This window comes from Clupea harengus, chromosome 3 (genome assembly GCF_900700415.2).
Source record: "Clupea harengus chromosome 3, Ch_v2.0.2, whole genome shotgun sequence".
NCBI classification, from domain to species: domain Eukaryota; kingdom Metazoa; phylum Chordata; class Actinopteri; order Clupeiformes; family Clupeidae; genus Clupea; species Clupea harengus.
The window spans coordinates 10,814,422-10,831,296 of record NC_045154.1 but is presented as its reverse complement, the minus strand read 5'-3'; the positions used below and the strand labels follow the sequence as shown (position 1 = coordinate 10,831,296).

The window sequence follows — 16,875 nt, the reverse complement described above, 5'->3', positions numbered from 1 at the left end:
GGCAGAGATAATATATATATTTTTAAATCAGATATTCAGCTTGTGCTATAATGTTTTCAAACAAAGAAATATTTCCATGCTTTGTCGAAATTCTAATCACATCTAATGTCTAGCAAACTAGTCACACAAATTGCACAAATATATATTCCTTTATGGATTTCTTCTGCACTGACTAATTAGACTCTGAGACCCTAAGCTGGCTGAGGCCTGCCAGGCTGGATCGACTGTGGGCTTTATTGTCCGCAGGGTGCCAGTGTGTGTGCGGGGCTCTGGGGGCGTCCGCTCTCATCTGATTCACTGAAGTGTGCTACTTTCATTGGTTTCCTTTAAAGCCCTCAGACCTGATGGGCTGCTAAATTAACCCTGTTCACACACACACCCGCACACTCTCTCACATAGACACACGCTCACTAACTCTCTCTCTCTCTCACACACACACACACACACACACACACACACACACAGTATATCTCACATAGACACACCCTCACTAACTCTCACACACATTCACTCACACACACACACACACACACACACACAGTATCTCTCACATAGACACACACACTCACTCACACACACACACACAAAAAAAGCGTGTGCACAAAAGTAGACATACAAGTCTGGAATTCAACTTCACTTCCTCCCTCACACACACAAAGACACAAAAAAGCTTTTTCTCTTGATGCACCCCTACTCTTTTCACTCGCTCTCCTTTATTTTTGCCAACTGAACAGAATCTCCTCAAACCAATTACCAAGAGTAAAGACTAACACGCACAGAGGCCCGAACCTCTCAGACAGACAGAGAAATAGAAAAACTAAGAAATAGACAGAGACACACAGACAAAAGAAAGAGAGGAAAAAGAGAGGAGAGCGAGAGTGAGAGAGAGAGAGAGAGAGAGGATGCAAGGAGATAGACAAAGACTGCCCAGAGAAAGACCACTATATTTTAATAACGCCTTGCCATAAATCAGGAACTATTGAGTTTCCAGCACACCATCTGTACCCAGTGGCATGTCTCTCCCATCTCCTGTGCTGAGTAGTTTTGACCTAACCAGCTAATATAATCCACTTAATCCCTCTCTCTCTTATTCCTGCCATCTCTAGGACAACGCTCCATCAAAACCATTCATTATTGGACAAGAAATATGAAGATGGGAAGATCTTCCTATCTATCGTTTATATGCTGGGATCCAGATAAAAAAGTAATTTACCATGCAGTAAACTGAAATATGTTTTGAGATGGCATGGTAATTAATTAATTACCATCTATTGCAATAATCCACTCAATCATCAAGTGTCAATTTAAATGTAAAATCCCATCCAAGAGCAAAGAAGATGCCCATATACTGATATACTCCACAAATCACTTGTGACATGAAAAAGTATTACCATTTGTGGATTACCACGGCTGAATCCACAGTATCTCTCCAAACAGGTGCTTTGTATTCAGCCAAGCAGACCTAAATTACCCCCTAATATTGGATCTGCATTACTGTAGTATGCATGGCACTATTCAAAACACGATATTGGAAGGCAAAACATTTTGCACATGTATTGAAAAACTCCAAAAATGTACCCGTTCCAAAATGTAAAAATTGTTAAATTGTAAAAACACACACACACACACACACACACACACACACACACACACGCACACATTTGCATACACACAACGTGTTTGACAGTGAAGAGTAAATTAATTTGTCTTGCTGTTGAATTATGCATACAGCGGATACGCTCATTGCAACAGGGCTGTGGGCTATCCTGTGACCTGAAAAAAAAATCATTCATATGCATTTACACACGTCTCATAGTCACACACATATATACACACACACACACACACACACACACACACACACACACACACACACACACACACACACACACACACACACACGTCTCATAGTCATACACACACACACACACACACACACACATCTCATAGTCATACTGTGACGACCCAGCTAACCCCGCCCACGGGCAGATGGGACTATTGGTTTTGTCCTTGTCTCTGCTCAGGTGCGTGTGATTGGCTGGAGGATATAAAGGCTACGATTCCAACATGGCGGTCTCTCTCTCCTCCTCGCGGCGTTTGTGCTTCCGTTGTGCTTTGTTTGTTGCTCCTATACTGATCCACACCACATTTTGGGTTATTCCTCTACACTGACTTACACCACACGTATTTAAAGTTCATTGCTTTACTATTCCATTATTGTTAGTCTGTGTTAAACTCCTATTATTTATTAAATTCACTTATTATTGGAATCGTGCGTGGTCTCCCCATTTATGTTGCGTACCTTGAGCCGGTACGTCACATGTGGGGGCTCGTCCGTGCCTTAGCCTGTATTCTGGTATGTAACTGGATATTGCCACTTGTAGCCTGGTGGTAGTGCGTTAAATTTGTTGGAATATAGTTTTTCTCACAGGTGTAAATTACCTGTTGCAGCAAAGTTCAGATCGGGGAGTACCGCGCATACATTGTTTATTTGGATGGTAATTTGGTTAAGGTATAGGATTTGTTGCATTTGGGATCCTGCAGTCTGCACGTTGTCTGGCTAGAGTAACGCGGCTGTGCAGGTTGGCAATTGGGCGCAGGTGTATCTGGTAAGTGGGAGGGTGACGGTAGGTTAGATCCTACCTGAGCTAATTGGACCCCGTGCAGGTGTAGAGCGCTTACCGCTGTTTGTTGTTTTTCTTTTTATTGTAGTTTGTTGTTTTTGGTGCGTCAGACGCGCTGGGGTTGCGGTGCAAGCAACTCAATTGTATGTGGACGCACTGAAGACGTCAGATTAGTAATATGTAGGGTATTTTTTTTTGGTGGGAGGTAGATGCGGGGAAGCTCTTTGTTCTTGTGTGGTAAATGGGGTTGGTTCGCCTGTGCCTGGTTTGCGGATTTTGCACTGCTGCGTTCATGGCAGATAATTGGATCAGTTGGGCATTTTCTTGTAAATAGAGAGGTATTGTAGAGAAAATTGAAATGCCTACCATAGAAGTAGAGGATTTTTTTACGTCTCCAACCGAAGATTTATTGGATAGTTTGACAAAAGAGCAATTGGGTCAGGTTGCGGTACACTACCAATTTGATATTCCGAAGGGTTTAAAAAAACAAGAACTCCAAGAATGTGTGAATTCAAAATTGGTAGATATGTCGGTAATTTCTAGTAAAATTACCGCCGAGACATCTGGTCCACCGACAGCGACGTCAACCCCTAATGCAGGTGAAAAGGTGGGGAGTCTGGAAAACCAGGCCGAGCTCTTAAAGCTTCAGCTCGAATACAAACGGTTGGAGGCCGCCGAGCGAGAGAAGAATCGCGCATTTCAGCGTGAGTTTGAACTGAAACGTTTAGAAGCAGAACAAAATAAACGTGAGTATGAAAGGGAGCGTGAAGCCTCGGAAAGAGAAAATCGGCGTGAATTAGACCTCAAACGTTTAGAAGCCGAGGAAAAGAAGCGTGTGTATGAAAGGGAACGTGAATTGGAACAGTCAGCCGAAAGAGAGAAAGAACGTCTATTCGAGCTAGAAAAAATAAGACTACAGCAACAGCAGAAAGATAGTCATATGGAAATCCAAAAAGAGAAGCTGAGATTAATTGCTGAAGGGAAGATGTGGGTCGGTGATGATTTCCCTGCGCCATCTGGCACTTACGGTGATCTTTCTAAAATGATTAGGTTTTTACCTAAATTTAATGAACGTGATCCCGATATCTTCTTTTCGCTTTTTGAGGGTATCGCTGATGAGCATAGTTGGAGTGACACTCAGCGCACGCTGTTACTTCAAACTGTCTTTACCGGGAGAGCCCAAGATGCGTTTGTGGCGTTGTCGTTGACAGAGCGAAAACAGTACAGGTGCGTCAAAGAGGCTGTTCTGAGAGCATTCAAACAAGTTCCAGAGTATTATCGACAGCGGTTCAGAAACTGGAAAAGAGGTGAACGGCAAACTTATGCTGAAGTTGGTAGAGATCTTGTTGCGTTTTTTACCCGCTGGCTTCACTCAGTCGATGTGACCACCTTTGAGGAATTGTTCGAATTAATTACACTGGAACAATTTAAAAACATCGTCCCTGAGCGGCTTACTACTTTTATTAATGAACACACCGTTAAAACCGTTTCTGAGGCTGCAGTGCTCGCTGATGAGTATGAGTTAACTCATAAAAGTAGAGTCGGTGAACACTTTCGTAACCGTACATATACTCGAGATGAACCTCGATCACACTGGTTCAGTGGTAATTCAAATGCTCGGTATGATGGTAAACAAGATCCTAAACGTTTTAATGCCAATTCGGATAATCAATGCAGGTATTGCCTGGAGATGGGACACTGGAAACAGGATTGTCCCGTATTAAAATATAAAAATGCGGGAAAGTCTAACTCTACCAGATATAGCTTATGCGCTGCCCCTGTGTGTCAGGTGAATTATGCGAAAGTGAAGGTGAAGTCACGGCTGGCAGAGGGTACAGTCCCTGCTGGAGGTTCAGGTTGTGTGGTGCCTGATTGCCCTGCAGTGGAGCTGTGCAGCTCTGGTGCCAATGAACAGGTCGGGGGAGGTTATGGGCCTTTCATTACCAATGGTTTCATTTCACTTGTCGACGGTTCGAATAAGATACCCGTTAAAATATTACGGGACACTGGCTCTACCGAAAGTTTTGTGGCGGAGACCGCTTTGCCATTTTCTGTTAATTCTAGTATTGGAAAGAGTGTTTTGATTAGGGGGATTGGTATGCACACTATGTCCGTTCCACTGCATAAAATCAGGTTGAATTCAGATCTTGTGCAAGGGGAGGTGGTTGTGGCAGTTCGCCCAGTATTGCCAGTGCCAGGGGTTGATGTCATCTTGGGCAATCATCTAGCCAGAGATAAAGTGTGGCCCAGTGGGCCAGCCCCACCGATCGTAACCATCGAGCCTATGGAGGCTATTAGGCCGGACGATTGCGCTATAGAATTCCTTGATGTTTTCACGGCCTGTGTCGTGACTCGTGCAAGGAGTCGTACACAGACAGTGGAGGGTGCGTCAGATTTGTCAAAAGCTAGCAATAAGATGGTGCAATTGCCGGTATTGCCAAATTCCTTTGATCGGGATGACATTATTGCTGCGCAGATAGAAAACAATGGATTGGCAGAGTTTTTCGTTGGAGCTCTGTCGGGAGAAAAGATTCCGAGTGCAGAGAGGGGATACTTTAATAGTGACGGGTTGTTGGTGCGGAAATTTGTGTCTGTAAATAACGATCTGAGTGAAACAGTGATGCAGATTGTTGTGCCGAAAAAGTACAGAGATCAGGTGTTGCAGGCGGCCCACGGGGAAGGGGCTGGGCACTTCGGGGTGCGGAAAACATACAGCCGGCTATTGCAACATTTCTATTGGCCGCGCTTGAAGCGAGACGTGGCAGTAGGGGTGGGCGATATGGCCAAAATCTTCTATCACGGTATTTGTAATTGTATATCACGGTTACGGTATATATCACGGTTTATTATACGTAGGGTGACCAGATTTGAGTTTGTGAAAAAGAGGACACTTCAGCGGTGGCGAAATGTGTCCACAGACATAGGCTATACAGTATGATCTGCTTTATTTATTGACCCTTAAGAACACTAAGGTGCAGAAACAATACTGCCTCAATAGGCTATTGGCCTAAGCAATAGTGGTCAGTATATGCCTACTTTGTACTGAACGTTTCCATTGAATCTTTAAATAGTAAGATTAAAACAAAGTGCATGTAGTGGCATTTAGTCCAGTGCTTATGTGGCTTTCAGTGGTTCTTTAATGTACTTTCAGAAGAGAAATGAAGTGTTAACTTTCTTTTCAATGTTTGGTCATATGGTAACGCAATAATGATGAGAAAAACATTTTCTTATATGGCCACATATTAAAATAAGAAAATTAAGAAGTTGGCAATTACACATAGACGCCCCATTGACCGCTTCAGCCCGTCGCCGCAACATTGGTGAGGTGAAGCCTGTAAACAAACGCAAGTAAACGATGGAGCTGCGGGGTTTTTTTGCATAAAAAGCACGTTTACATTTCTCAACCGATTTCACTGAGTTATTTTTTTATTCAAGGGTTTATGATCTAGGTGGAGTACCAAAACAAGTTGTCTCCATGTTACTTAGAATCTCGACAGTTATAATCGCCATAGACATATATACATACGTCTATGATAATCGCCATAGACGCTCACTGTTCTTGTGCTCCCACAGCTCCTTCACTATGAAATACTGAAAATAAATCTAAACTATCGAAATAGTGCATCTTTAACTACTAATATTTGACCATCATTGAGAAAAATGGAACAGAATCTGCAAATAAATGGCTACACTAGACACTTCAGTCCATATTTTTCAGTAGATCTTTCAGTCGAATCTTAGATTACTCAAAAAGTAGGCATGATAGTCCTTGCAGGTCATGTGCTTAAAAATTGTAATAGGTATCGTATTATACGGCTCTTCAGAATGTTCAAAAAAGTTCAGTTGATTTGAATGGGCCACCCCAACGTTCGCAGGTCTGTAATTTCTTTATATTCACTGCTGCGAAAAAGTAATGACCATCATTGGCAACGGGTTTTGTGCTTTAATTCACGTCTTTCATATCATATCATTCCGCAAGTAGTCCGGTCATTTAACGTAACTTGAAGTCACCAAGTAATGGGTTGCTACGCAACACCTGAAACTTGAAAGTTCTATTTGCCTGAAGAACTATTTTTTCTAAACGGAAATCACTAAACGGCAACATAATCGTTAAAGAGGTATTTCGGAGGAACGTCTTCTATCATTTTGGCGAGTAACTGTAAAATAAGCGGGATGATGTATAGTTTGGAGGTCATTATCTAAAAATAAATCGATTGGATTTCAAAATAAGAGTATACCGCGGTTGAAACGGTATAGCCAAATCTCTCCCGGTAGACACATTTCTACCGTTGCACGGTATATACCGTCATACCGCCCAGCCCTACGTGGCAGGGTTCATAAAGACGTGTCATACGTGTCAGGTAGCTGGAAAGCCGAACCAGTCCATTAAACCCGCGCCGTTGCATCCAATTCCAGCAGTGGGCCAGCCTTTCGAGCGCTTGTTGATCGATTGTGTGGGTCCATTGCCTCCATCGAAGTCTGGTGCGGTTCACATGTTGACAGTGATGTGTCAGACGACGAGATATCCCGCTGCATACCCGTTACGAAGTATCAACACTAAGTCAATTGTCAAAGCTCTCTCGCAATTTATTTCAGTATTTGGTATCCCAAAAGTAATACAATCGGATAGAGGCAGCAATTTTACGTCTAAGGTGTTTGCCGAAGTTTTAAAACATCTTCGAATAAGCCACAGTTTGAGCAGTGCTTATCACCCTCAGAGCCAAGGTGCTCTTGAGCGTTTTTCATCTCACATTGTTGCGTGCATACTGTTCTGAGCTCCAGCGCGACTGGGAGGATGGCCTACCATGGTTGCTTTTGGCTGCTCGGGAAGTGTCGCAAGACAGTCTTGGTTTTAGTCCAAACGAGTTGGTATTCGCGCATAAAGTCCGTGGTCCGCTGTCATTGTTAAAAGATGGCTTACAAGAATCTGAGCCTCCGGTAAATCTTATTGATTATATCGATGGTTTTCGTCGCAGATTGTTTTTAGCGTGGCAGTGTGCCGCGAAAAATCTGGGTAAATCTCAAGCACGGATGAAAAAAGTGTTTGACCGAAAAGCAGAGCCTAGGCTCTTTAGTCCAGGTGACCAGGTTTTAGCTTTGTTGCCCATACCTGGCTCACCGTTTCGTGCGCGATTTACCGGTCCTCATGTTGTTGTCCGTCAAGTGGCAGAGCTTGATTATTTGATTGCCACACCAAAACGGAGAAAAGCAACTCAGCTTTGTCATGTCAATTTATTAAAACGGTATTACACTCAGTCCTCCAGGGCTGACGTGTCTGGTGAAAAGGTTGATGCTGTTGTTCTAGCTGTTGCCGGTGGCGTGGTTTCAGACTCTCCTCCGGTGGCAGAGGAGGTGGAGGATGAAGGCGGCCCCGATGACAGTATTTTGTTACCACGGTTAAAAAATTCTGAGATGCTTCAAAATCTGAATGGCCTAGTAAGTCATATGCCTGATAGCCAGAGGGATGTGTTAAAGTCCTTTTCTTCTTTGTTCTCTGATACTCCGACATGTACGAATCTGATTGAGCACGATATTGATGTGGGAGACGCTGCGCCCATTAAACAACGGTTTTATTGTGTTCCGTTAGTCAAGCAAAAAATCCTGGAGGGTGAGGTCCAGTACTTGCTGGACAATGGCCTGGCTAAACCATCTTATTCGAGCTGGGGTTCACCATGCTTGTTGGTGGCTAAACCAGACTCGACATTCAGATTTTGCACCGATTACCGCAAAGTAAACCAAGTGACTAAGGCCGACTCTTTTCCGCTGCCTCGAATAGAGGATTGTGTGGACCGCGTGGGGTCTGCTAGATTTGTCACAAAGTGCGACCTTCTAAAAGGTTACTATCAAATACCGTTAACGCCGCGGGCGCAAGAGATAGCTGCCTTTGTTACACCATCAGGTCTCTACTCCTATAATGTCATGTCATTTGGTTTAAGAAATGCCCCTTCCAGCTTTCAGAGGCTTATGAATCATGTAATATCTGGCCTTGAGGGTTGCGCTGTGTACCTAGACGATGTTGTTATTTATAGTGATACGTGGGAGTGTCACTTGTTGCGTCTGTCTGCTTTGTTCGAAAGGTTTGCCAAAGCCAATTTGACAGTAAATTTGGCAAAGTGCGAATTTGCGCGGGCCACAGTGGTCTATTTGGGGAAGGTAGTCGGGCAGGGAGCAGTGCGGCCGGTACGAGCCAAAGTGACGGCCATTGATGGTTTTCCTCGTCCTTCAACAAAAAAGGAATTGATGAGATTTCTGGGCATGATAGGTTATTATCGGAGTTTTTGTTTAAACTTTTCTACCGTGGTAGCGTCCCTCACCAACTTATTAAAAGGAAAGACTCAATTTAGTTGGACACTGGAGTGTCAACAGGCATTCGACAATGCCAAACTGTTACTGAGCACTGCACCGGTCCTGGCGGCTCCTCGGCTTGACCGTCCGTTTAAAATCCAGGTGGACGCGAGCCAGGTTGGGGCGGGTGCAGTGTTGTTGCAAGTAGATGACCAAGGACTTGACCATCCAGTTTGTTACTTTTCAAGAAAGTTCAACAAATACCAGTTCAACTACTCAACCATTGAGAAAGAAGCGTTGGCATTGGTGTGGGCGTTTCTACATTTTGATGTGTATGTGGGGGGTGGTGCCCACCCAGTGGTCGTCTTCTCAGATCATAATCCACTGACATTTTTGCATTCATTACAGAACCCAAATCAACGCTTGATGCGTTGGGCTTTGTTTTTACAGCCGTACCATTTACAAATTTACCACATTCGAGGGGTGGATAATGTAATGGCCGATGCGCTGTCTTGCGCCCCGGGTGTGGTTGGGTAAGTTGTTTGTCTCATTTCTCTTTTCTCCATATCTGTCCCTTATCATCTTAAACTGCTTTTCTAAGTACTAGGCAATGGTGATGGTCAGGAGGTGGAGTGGCGGGAGAGGGAGAGGTGGTGATGGGGTGAATGGGCCCAGTGTGAGGGTTGTATGGTGTGTCAGAGTGGATATGACAGATCGGTTGAGGATGGTGAGTGTTTTGTCATATTTGTTGTTTTTTTTTGGGAGCTTTATTAGAATGTTTTTGGATGTATACTAAATGACAGAATCCCATCTCGGTGGGCTTCTGTTTTAAGGGGGGGGATATGTGACGACCCAGCTAACCCCGGGGCAGATGGGAATATTGGTTTTGTCCTTGTCTCTGCTCAGGTGCGCGTGATTGGCTGGAGGATATAAAGGCTACGATTCCAACATGGCGGTCTCTCTCTCCTCCTCGCGGCGTTTGTGCTTCCGTTGTGCTCCTATACTGATCCACACCACATTTTGGGTTATTCCTCTACGCTGACTTACACCACACGTATTTAATGTTCATTTCTTTACTATTCCATTATTGTTAGTCTGTGTTAAACTCCTATTATTTATTAAATTCACTTATTATTAGAATCGTGCGTGGTCTCCCCATTTATGTTGCGTACCTTGAGCCGGTACGTCACACATACACACACACACACACGCGCAAGCATATGTTCTGGGATACATAAAAACAGGCACCTTTGAGACAGTGTTTGAAGGTGGTTTTACAACCGCACAGCAGCATAGAAGCCGCGTCCCCCCCTCTCCCTCCACCAAATGTAGACTTACATACACACACACACACACACACACACACACATATTCTTCTGCGTGAGCACACAAAAACACAGACACACACACACACACACACAGGCTCTCACTTACTCATACACAAACCCACCCCCGCAACCCCACACAGAAAAACAGTTGCCATGGCACAGTCACATCCGTAGGAGCTTGAAATCGTCAATAAAAAGAAAAGCAACACTTACAAGCTAGTGTTGGCCTGCTCCCAATGGCTAGCTTATAGTAGTGGAGGGCCTCAGAGAACTTGTTGTTTTCCTGCAGCAGCAAACCTCTGGAGATATATAAGAGAGAAAGAGAGAGAGAGAGAGAGAGAGAGAGAGGGAAATCACTCAGAGAAAGAAAAAAAAATGGAGAGGATAAAACACACACACACACACACACACACACACACACACACACACACACACACACAAACATCTGTCCATGCCCATGACTATCCAGGAGATAATAGCTAGCAATAGGGTCGTTAACTAGCAATTATGCTGCTATGATTGTTGCATTGTTCTCCAGTAAGCTCGACTATTTAGTTTTTCCTATGTATGCACATACACACACACTCACTCACAGCTCTCTAATAGCCTCTTGCACTGAGGAAAAGAGTCAGAAAGCATCTTCTCCTCTGATGCCTGCCAGAGCTGCTAGTGTACCTGAGGGCTCCCGATAGCCTAATACCAGACCGCACTCTGCTTGAGGCTGTTTCACAGGAGGCAGGAGAGAGTCATTAAGGTCAAATATGTGAGGAGAAATCTTCTCTTACTCTCTCTCGCTCACACTCTCTATCTATCTATTTATCTTTCTCTAAATAACTTTATTTTTGCACTGAAAATAAAATAAACCTGATGTGGCATGGAGGTGGTGGAGGTGTGTGTGTGTGTGTGTGTGTGTGTGTGTTTATGGGGGGGTTCTGATAGAGCCAGTGTGAGATGTTTGCCCAAGATGATGAATAAATCAATAGAGGCTCTGAGCCAAATTCAAACACCAATAATAGATTCTGAAGTGAGGTCAGGTCGTGGCTGGAGGTTACTGGTGAGGGCAGTTTCCTTCACCCTATCTCTGGGTGGACGTGGGTGCAGAGCGAAGCTGCCAGAAACAGCCCACACAGATGATTAATGCAAACCCAATGTTAGAGGAGACACACTCTGAGGGGGGGGGGTCACACGCACATCAGCCAGACCAGGGCCAGACCAGGGCCAGATCAGGGCCGAACCCGTTCCACTGTCAGCCGCCATCTCAGGCTCCATCTGGATCGGCGATCAATAGCGTTGACAACAGGGGGAGCTGCTAGAGCAAATGAGCAGATTGATCAGCCTCCCAGGCTATGGGCTGAGGGCAAAGCTCCTGCTGCTAACCCAACCCATGTTCCCCACATCAATAGGAGCGCAATCAGGCAGGGGCAGCAATAAACAATGCTGGCGTGTCACCGCGGCTGAATCGTTGAGATTGTCGAGGAGGAGAATGCTATGGTCTCTGAACAATTCACACAGAGGCGCAGGTGGTGGGACGCAGAAATGAGATATCAGGACTCCGAGGGCCCCAGGGTGCCGGGATGAATAGCTGCTGGAGGAGACCCTTGGTGGGGTGAGTGCTAACAGCGGAGGTCTGGATCAGTGGGTTGTGACTAAGAGGCTTCACAGTCAGGGGGTAGAGCGAAACGATGAAAAACAATGAAAAACGCGCACACACACACACACACACACACACACACACACACACACACACACACACACACACACACACACACACACACACACACACATAAAACACACACACAAAGACACACACACACATTCGGGTAGATTTAAAGGTACGCACAGATTATAAAGCATGTCAGCCATGTTCCTGCGGTAGTACAGTGCGTTCCTGTAAGCACGTTCTGCTTCAGACATCTTGCCTTGGTTCTTCAGGACGTTCCCAAGGTTACCCCAGGCTGAAGTAGAGAAAAACAGAGAGAATTAGTCAACCAGTCAAGAGAGAAGAGGAGAAAAACAGAGAATACTCTCGCAGATCTCCAATCTATTATCTCCTTTGTTTACATTCTTTGTTGAAAAAATAACAAGACAGTCGTGCCACTGAGGGTGAGAGGAAACTCTCAGATGCAAGATTAAATTAAGATTTGACAGGTGACAGAAAGTCAGGTGTGAAATACTAAATGGTCTCACCTGAAATTGAAATGCACATTTGCCTCGTAATGAATTTAGTTAATTTTAAACGAGGAAAATGTAAATTAAAAAAGAAATTACTTTTGCGAATTGGGATGGGAAGAGGCTCAGATGATGTCCTCTGCTCGCACGTCTCTTTGGACATGCTGCAAAAGTGAGGCATTCAAATCTGCCCTGTCTAAGGAGGGAGAGAGTGGCCAATCTCTTCTAGAAGATTCTATTTCCCCCACTCGGAAAGGAATTTGGCTTCACGTGTATCATAAACAGGCCTGCAAGAATACGGCCAGTTTCTATGCAGATACTGCATTGAGACTACATAAATAACCTAAGAAAATGTTTTCTTAAACATAGCTTGAAGGCTCAAAAATGGCACCAACTCAGAGTGCACACAATCACACACACACACACACACACACACACACACATACAGACGCCCACACAGACACACACACACATGAGTGTTTATGTCATCAGGTAGGGCATCCATTTTACATGTATTCATTCTGAAATGTTATTATGACAATAAACTAAAATTTGTGGCAATATAAGTGGCAGTTTTGACTTTCTCTGGAAGCTGTCAGCCTGTATTTTTTCACTCTTACATGCCACAGAGGAGCTCTGCCTCAAATTCATTCGCAAAAAAAGAAAACAAACAAACCAGAAACCAGGATTAAAATACAACATCTTTCCAGACTGCTTGGTTGAATCACTTAAAACTTCCTGAAACCTGGACGTCCGGCGGCTCGTTCCTGCATCCTGCATCTTGGGCCTAGTAACTGCAGAGTGTTTGTTTCTATGACAGGATGGCCCAGAATATGCCATGTGTGCCATCACCGCGGGCAGGTCTCCATGGTGGCTCACCAAAGAGGAGTCAGGATGGAAGTTGAGGGTGGTGGAGACATTCCTTTGGGGAGTTTGCCCGGGTCATCAGCCGTTCCCCCGTGTTTGTGTTTGTGTGTGTGTGTGTGTGTGTGTGTGTGTGTGTGTGTGTGTGTGTGTGTGTGTGTGTGTGTGTGACTGTGTGTGTATTTGCATGTGTTTAAAGGCCAAAGCCTGAGAAAAGGAAGTGAGTGAACATGGAACTTCCTGTGTTGCGGACGTTTATCGCTCCCTATCACGGCAGCTCAAAAGTTTGTCAGTGCCGGACAACAAACTTCACTCTCAACATTCCATTACTTTAATCTGGCCGCTAACAACAAGGCACAGCAGCCAAGAAATCTGCAAAATGCCAAGGCTTATCAGAGATTAACTTACTAATTAACAGTTACATGGTTTGAAAGAGGCCATAAGACCCCTACCGATTAATCATCTGAAGTATTCAGAACAAGAACACAATCAATTTAACAAAAACAAAACACCCAGTTTGAGTACAGCTGAGCTGATAAGATGATAAAATAGTGTGAAAATTGGTGTGTCAGTATAATAATTACAAGAGACACATGACAAACCATAACAAATAAAAACAAATAAACAAATAGATTCTGAAAAAAGAAATAAAAACAAATTAACAAATAGATTCTGAAAAAAGCCTTCAACACGAATGCACTACGTTAGCCTCCTAAATAGTTCATCTCACACCGGACATCAACCAAACGATAAGTGACCAAGCTGCGTGTAAGGTGTAGCCATGTGCTAATCTTACCTTTAGCAGGGTTCACAGTTATCCCTGAACGGTACAGCATCTCCTCATTCTGCCAGTCCTGGTTGCGCAGCACAGTCTTGATCCCAAACAGCAGCACCAGGGTGGCACCAAAGTACACCACCAGGCTCTTGGCGGAGGGCCTGCGCAGCCGGACGTACAGGGCCCTCATGGCCACGGCCACCAACAGGCAGAAGCCCATGCTGGGGATGTAGAGCACGCGCTCGGCCACCACGAAGCCCACGTAGAAGAACAGGTTGGTGGCTGGGAGGAAGGGCACTGCCATCAGGCCTAGGGAGAACACCAGCACGTTTTCCGTGGTGGGCAGCGAGGTCCTGGGAGCCTGGGCGGCCTTCTTCGTACCGTTCTCCACCCCAGGCGGGTGCTCGTTCTCCGAGGAGCCGTGCTCCTGGTCAGAGCTGTGGTGGCCGTTGCCGTTGGTGGCCAGCTTGCCGTTGGTGGCCAGCTTGCCGTTGGTCAGGGCCGGGTGGGCTTTCCCGTTGGACTCCTTGCCCCGGGCGGGGCGGAAGGGCAGCCCGAGGCCGAACCAGCCGAGCACCAGCAGCGCGGCGTAGAAGGCCACCGTGTGGAGGTTCCTCCAGTCGGCCAGGCTCCGGACCAGCGGCAGGGCGTCCATGGACCAGTCGAAGCTGAGGGTGTCAGGGCACAGGAGCAGCCAGGCGTTGACGGCGGGCAGGTAGAGGAAGGTGAGCGTGCGGGTGAGGAGGCTGGGTGAGTCGGCGGCCGGGTTGTCCGAGTTGGAAAAGTTGGGCGGCTTGTTGCCCATCCAGTAGAGGCGGAAAGCCAGCAGCACCATCCCCCACACTGCCAACAGGAACACGCTTGCCAGCAGGTGGAGGTTTCTCCTCTGGAGGACAGAGAGAAAAAAAAAGAGCAAGAGAGTGAGTGAGTTTGAAACTAAAACTTCAATATTGTGAGGATAGCCCAGTTATTTAAGGGGATGCACGTGGCTGAGCTGCCAGGGCCAAGCTAGTTTTCTGGCTGATTTGTTCGGACTCCTGGACTCCTGAGTTTGAGTCATTTCCAGGCTTTTTTTTGCAAATTAAGCTGAAGTCTTCAGCTTTTCTGTGCTTTTTTACCTCACTTGAAATCTGACTCAGCAACATAGTACACAGTCAGCACACAGTGTTTTTAGACATTGTGTGTGTGTGTGTGTGTGTGTGTGTATGTATGTGTGTATGTGTGTGTGTGTGTTTGTGTGTGGTGCTTGTGGTGTATGTGTGTGTGTTGGGGGGCTGTAGTAGGAGGTAAGACTGAAAAAAAGCAGAAATTGAAACCTGGCAAAAGCGGCCTGTGTTTCCTCACCCCTTCTCAAGCCAACTTTTGTACACACACCACACACACGTCAGATAAACAGCACTACATCAGACTGCGAACGATTAGACAATGACAAGACGCAGTTCACTTCTTCCCAGGGCACCTTTGGCAACCCCAGCAATCACCGCTAATGAACTTACGCTCCGCGCCAAACTTACCAAAACGGCCCTGCTCACATCTTTCACCGCGGCCAAAAGAATAACAGAGATGCATAAGTCATCGGCTGTTGGCAAGCACACTGCGGCTTTGACGTCACATCAAGAAAACATGCCATCTGATTCTCGCCGCTCACCACTCCACCTGGCCTTTGCAAACTTACACAAATAAATGCTGAAATACGGCCTAAACAGCAGCCTATCAATCATACCACGAGCCCGATATTAAACACTTTCTACCACCCGGGTATGGAAATGATTATGCTGTATTTATGGCGTGTCTGAATCTTTTACACATTTCTTCGCTGAGGGCTTTCCCTGGCTATGTTGTTCCCTGTAGGATTGCTGTTATGCAGGATAAAACCAGCTTTTCACATCTGTTTGTCTTGGAGATCCCCCCTCCTGTGCAACGGCAAACTTTGGCCTGTGCTTCAGCGGTATACTTAAGTGCTAGCGCAAGCGTACTGTTATTACACAACATACATTTCCTCTGATTAGAGAGAGGTTTCAGCAGGTAACAAGACCACGGACACTTTGAGAACTTCACTCCGTTGTTCAGCAACTTCATATCAGTCTAATGTAGCTGACTGCATTGCTGATGCCATCACTGTTATTGACTGGGTGGGCTTTAGCCTCTGTCATCTGTGTATACATTTTCTTTCTTCAAACTGTGCAATTTTCTCCTGGCAGATTTTGATGCCCGTAACCCCTGTTTACCATTTAAATGAAAAGTCACGGACGACAAACCAATGCCTCCTAAATCCATTTGATCTGCCTTTCTGTCTTGGGGGAAACGGGGGCATTTGTGTGATACCGTTTTAGCACAGAGAGCTCCTATGGCTATTGATTTTCTTACTGTCTTTTGTCATTTCTATGATATCCGATCAGGATGGACAAGCTCGCTCTAGGGAAATCAGGATAAATAGCTCTCTCTTTCTCTCTTTTTCCGCGTGCAATCGAATTATCCATCTTGATGCTGAGAATCTCATCCCCTCTGGCGAGAGTAGCGAAGCAAAAACCAACAGAGCTAATCCTATAGAGACTAAAAACCCAGGCCATACCAGAGGATATTGGATTTTTCTCGACACGTTCCGTGTTCTCATTCCTGCCGTCATGTTGTTTTCCGCATGTCTCCATCGCATTACAAGAGCACCTAAAGTGTTAAAACAAGGGTAAAAAAAAGAACTGCTCTGCCTCTCGTCTCCTGAAATGAAGCCTGGACGTGTTTCGATAGGCGCAAGTCCACTTCGGATCGCAATGCCTAATCTAGCACTGATGGAATCAGCACTCGCATTCTCGTCGGCTCCCAAAATCCACAT

The 16,875-nt window shown here is 45.4% G+C and overlaps 1 protein-coding gene across 2 annotated transcripts in view; it reads right to left on the bottom strand.

The window, feature by feature from the left end:
- The window catches only part of tmtc2b (transmembrane O-mannosyltransferase targeting cadherins 2b), a 125,188-nt gene that overhangs the window by 32,665 nt on the left and 75,648 nt on the right, over window positions 1-16,875 (bottom strand). Inside the window, exons 1-4 of one of the 2 annotated variants that reach the window (XM_031564540.2) lie at window positions 16,618-16,875; window positions 14,067-14,931; window positions 12,078-12,192; window positions 10,451-10,536 (exon numbers count right to left, since the gene is read on the bottom strand). The exon at window positions 16,618-16,875 is cut by the window's right edge and continues 708 nt beyond it. In XM_031564540.2, the coding sequence (XP_031420400.1) occupies window positions 10,451-10,536; window positions 12,078-12,192; window positions 14,067-14,931; window positions 16,618-16,875 (1,324 nt within the window). The remainder of the gene's footprint in view (window positions 1-10,450; window positions 10,537-12,077; window positions 12,193-14,066; window positions 14,932-16,617) is intronic. The other variant, XM_031564539.2, reaches the window with a different exon arrangement.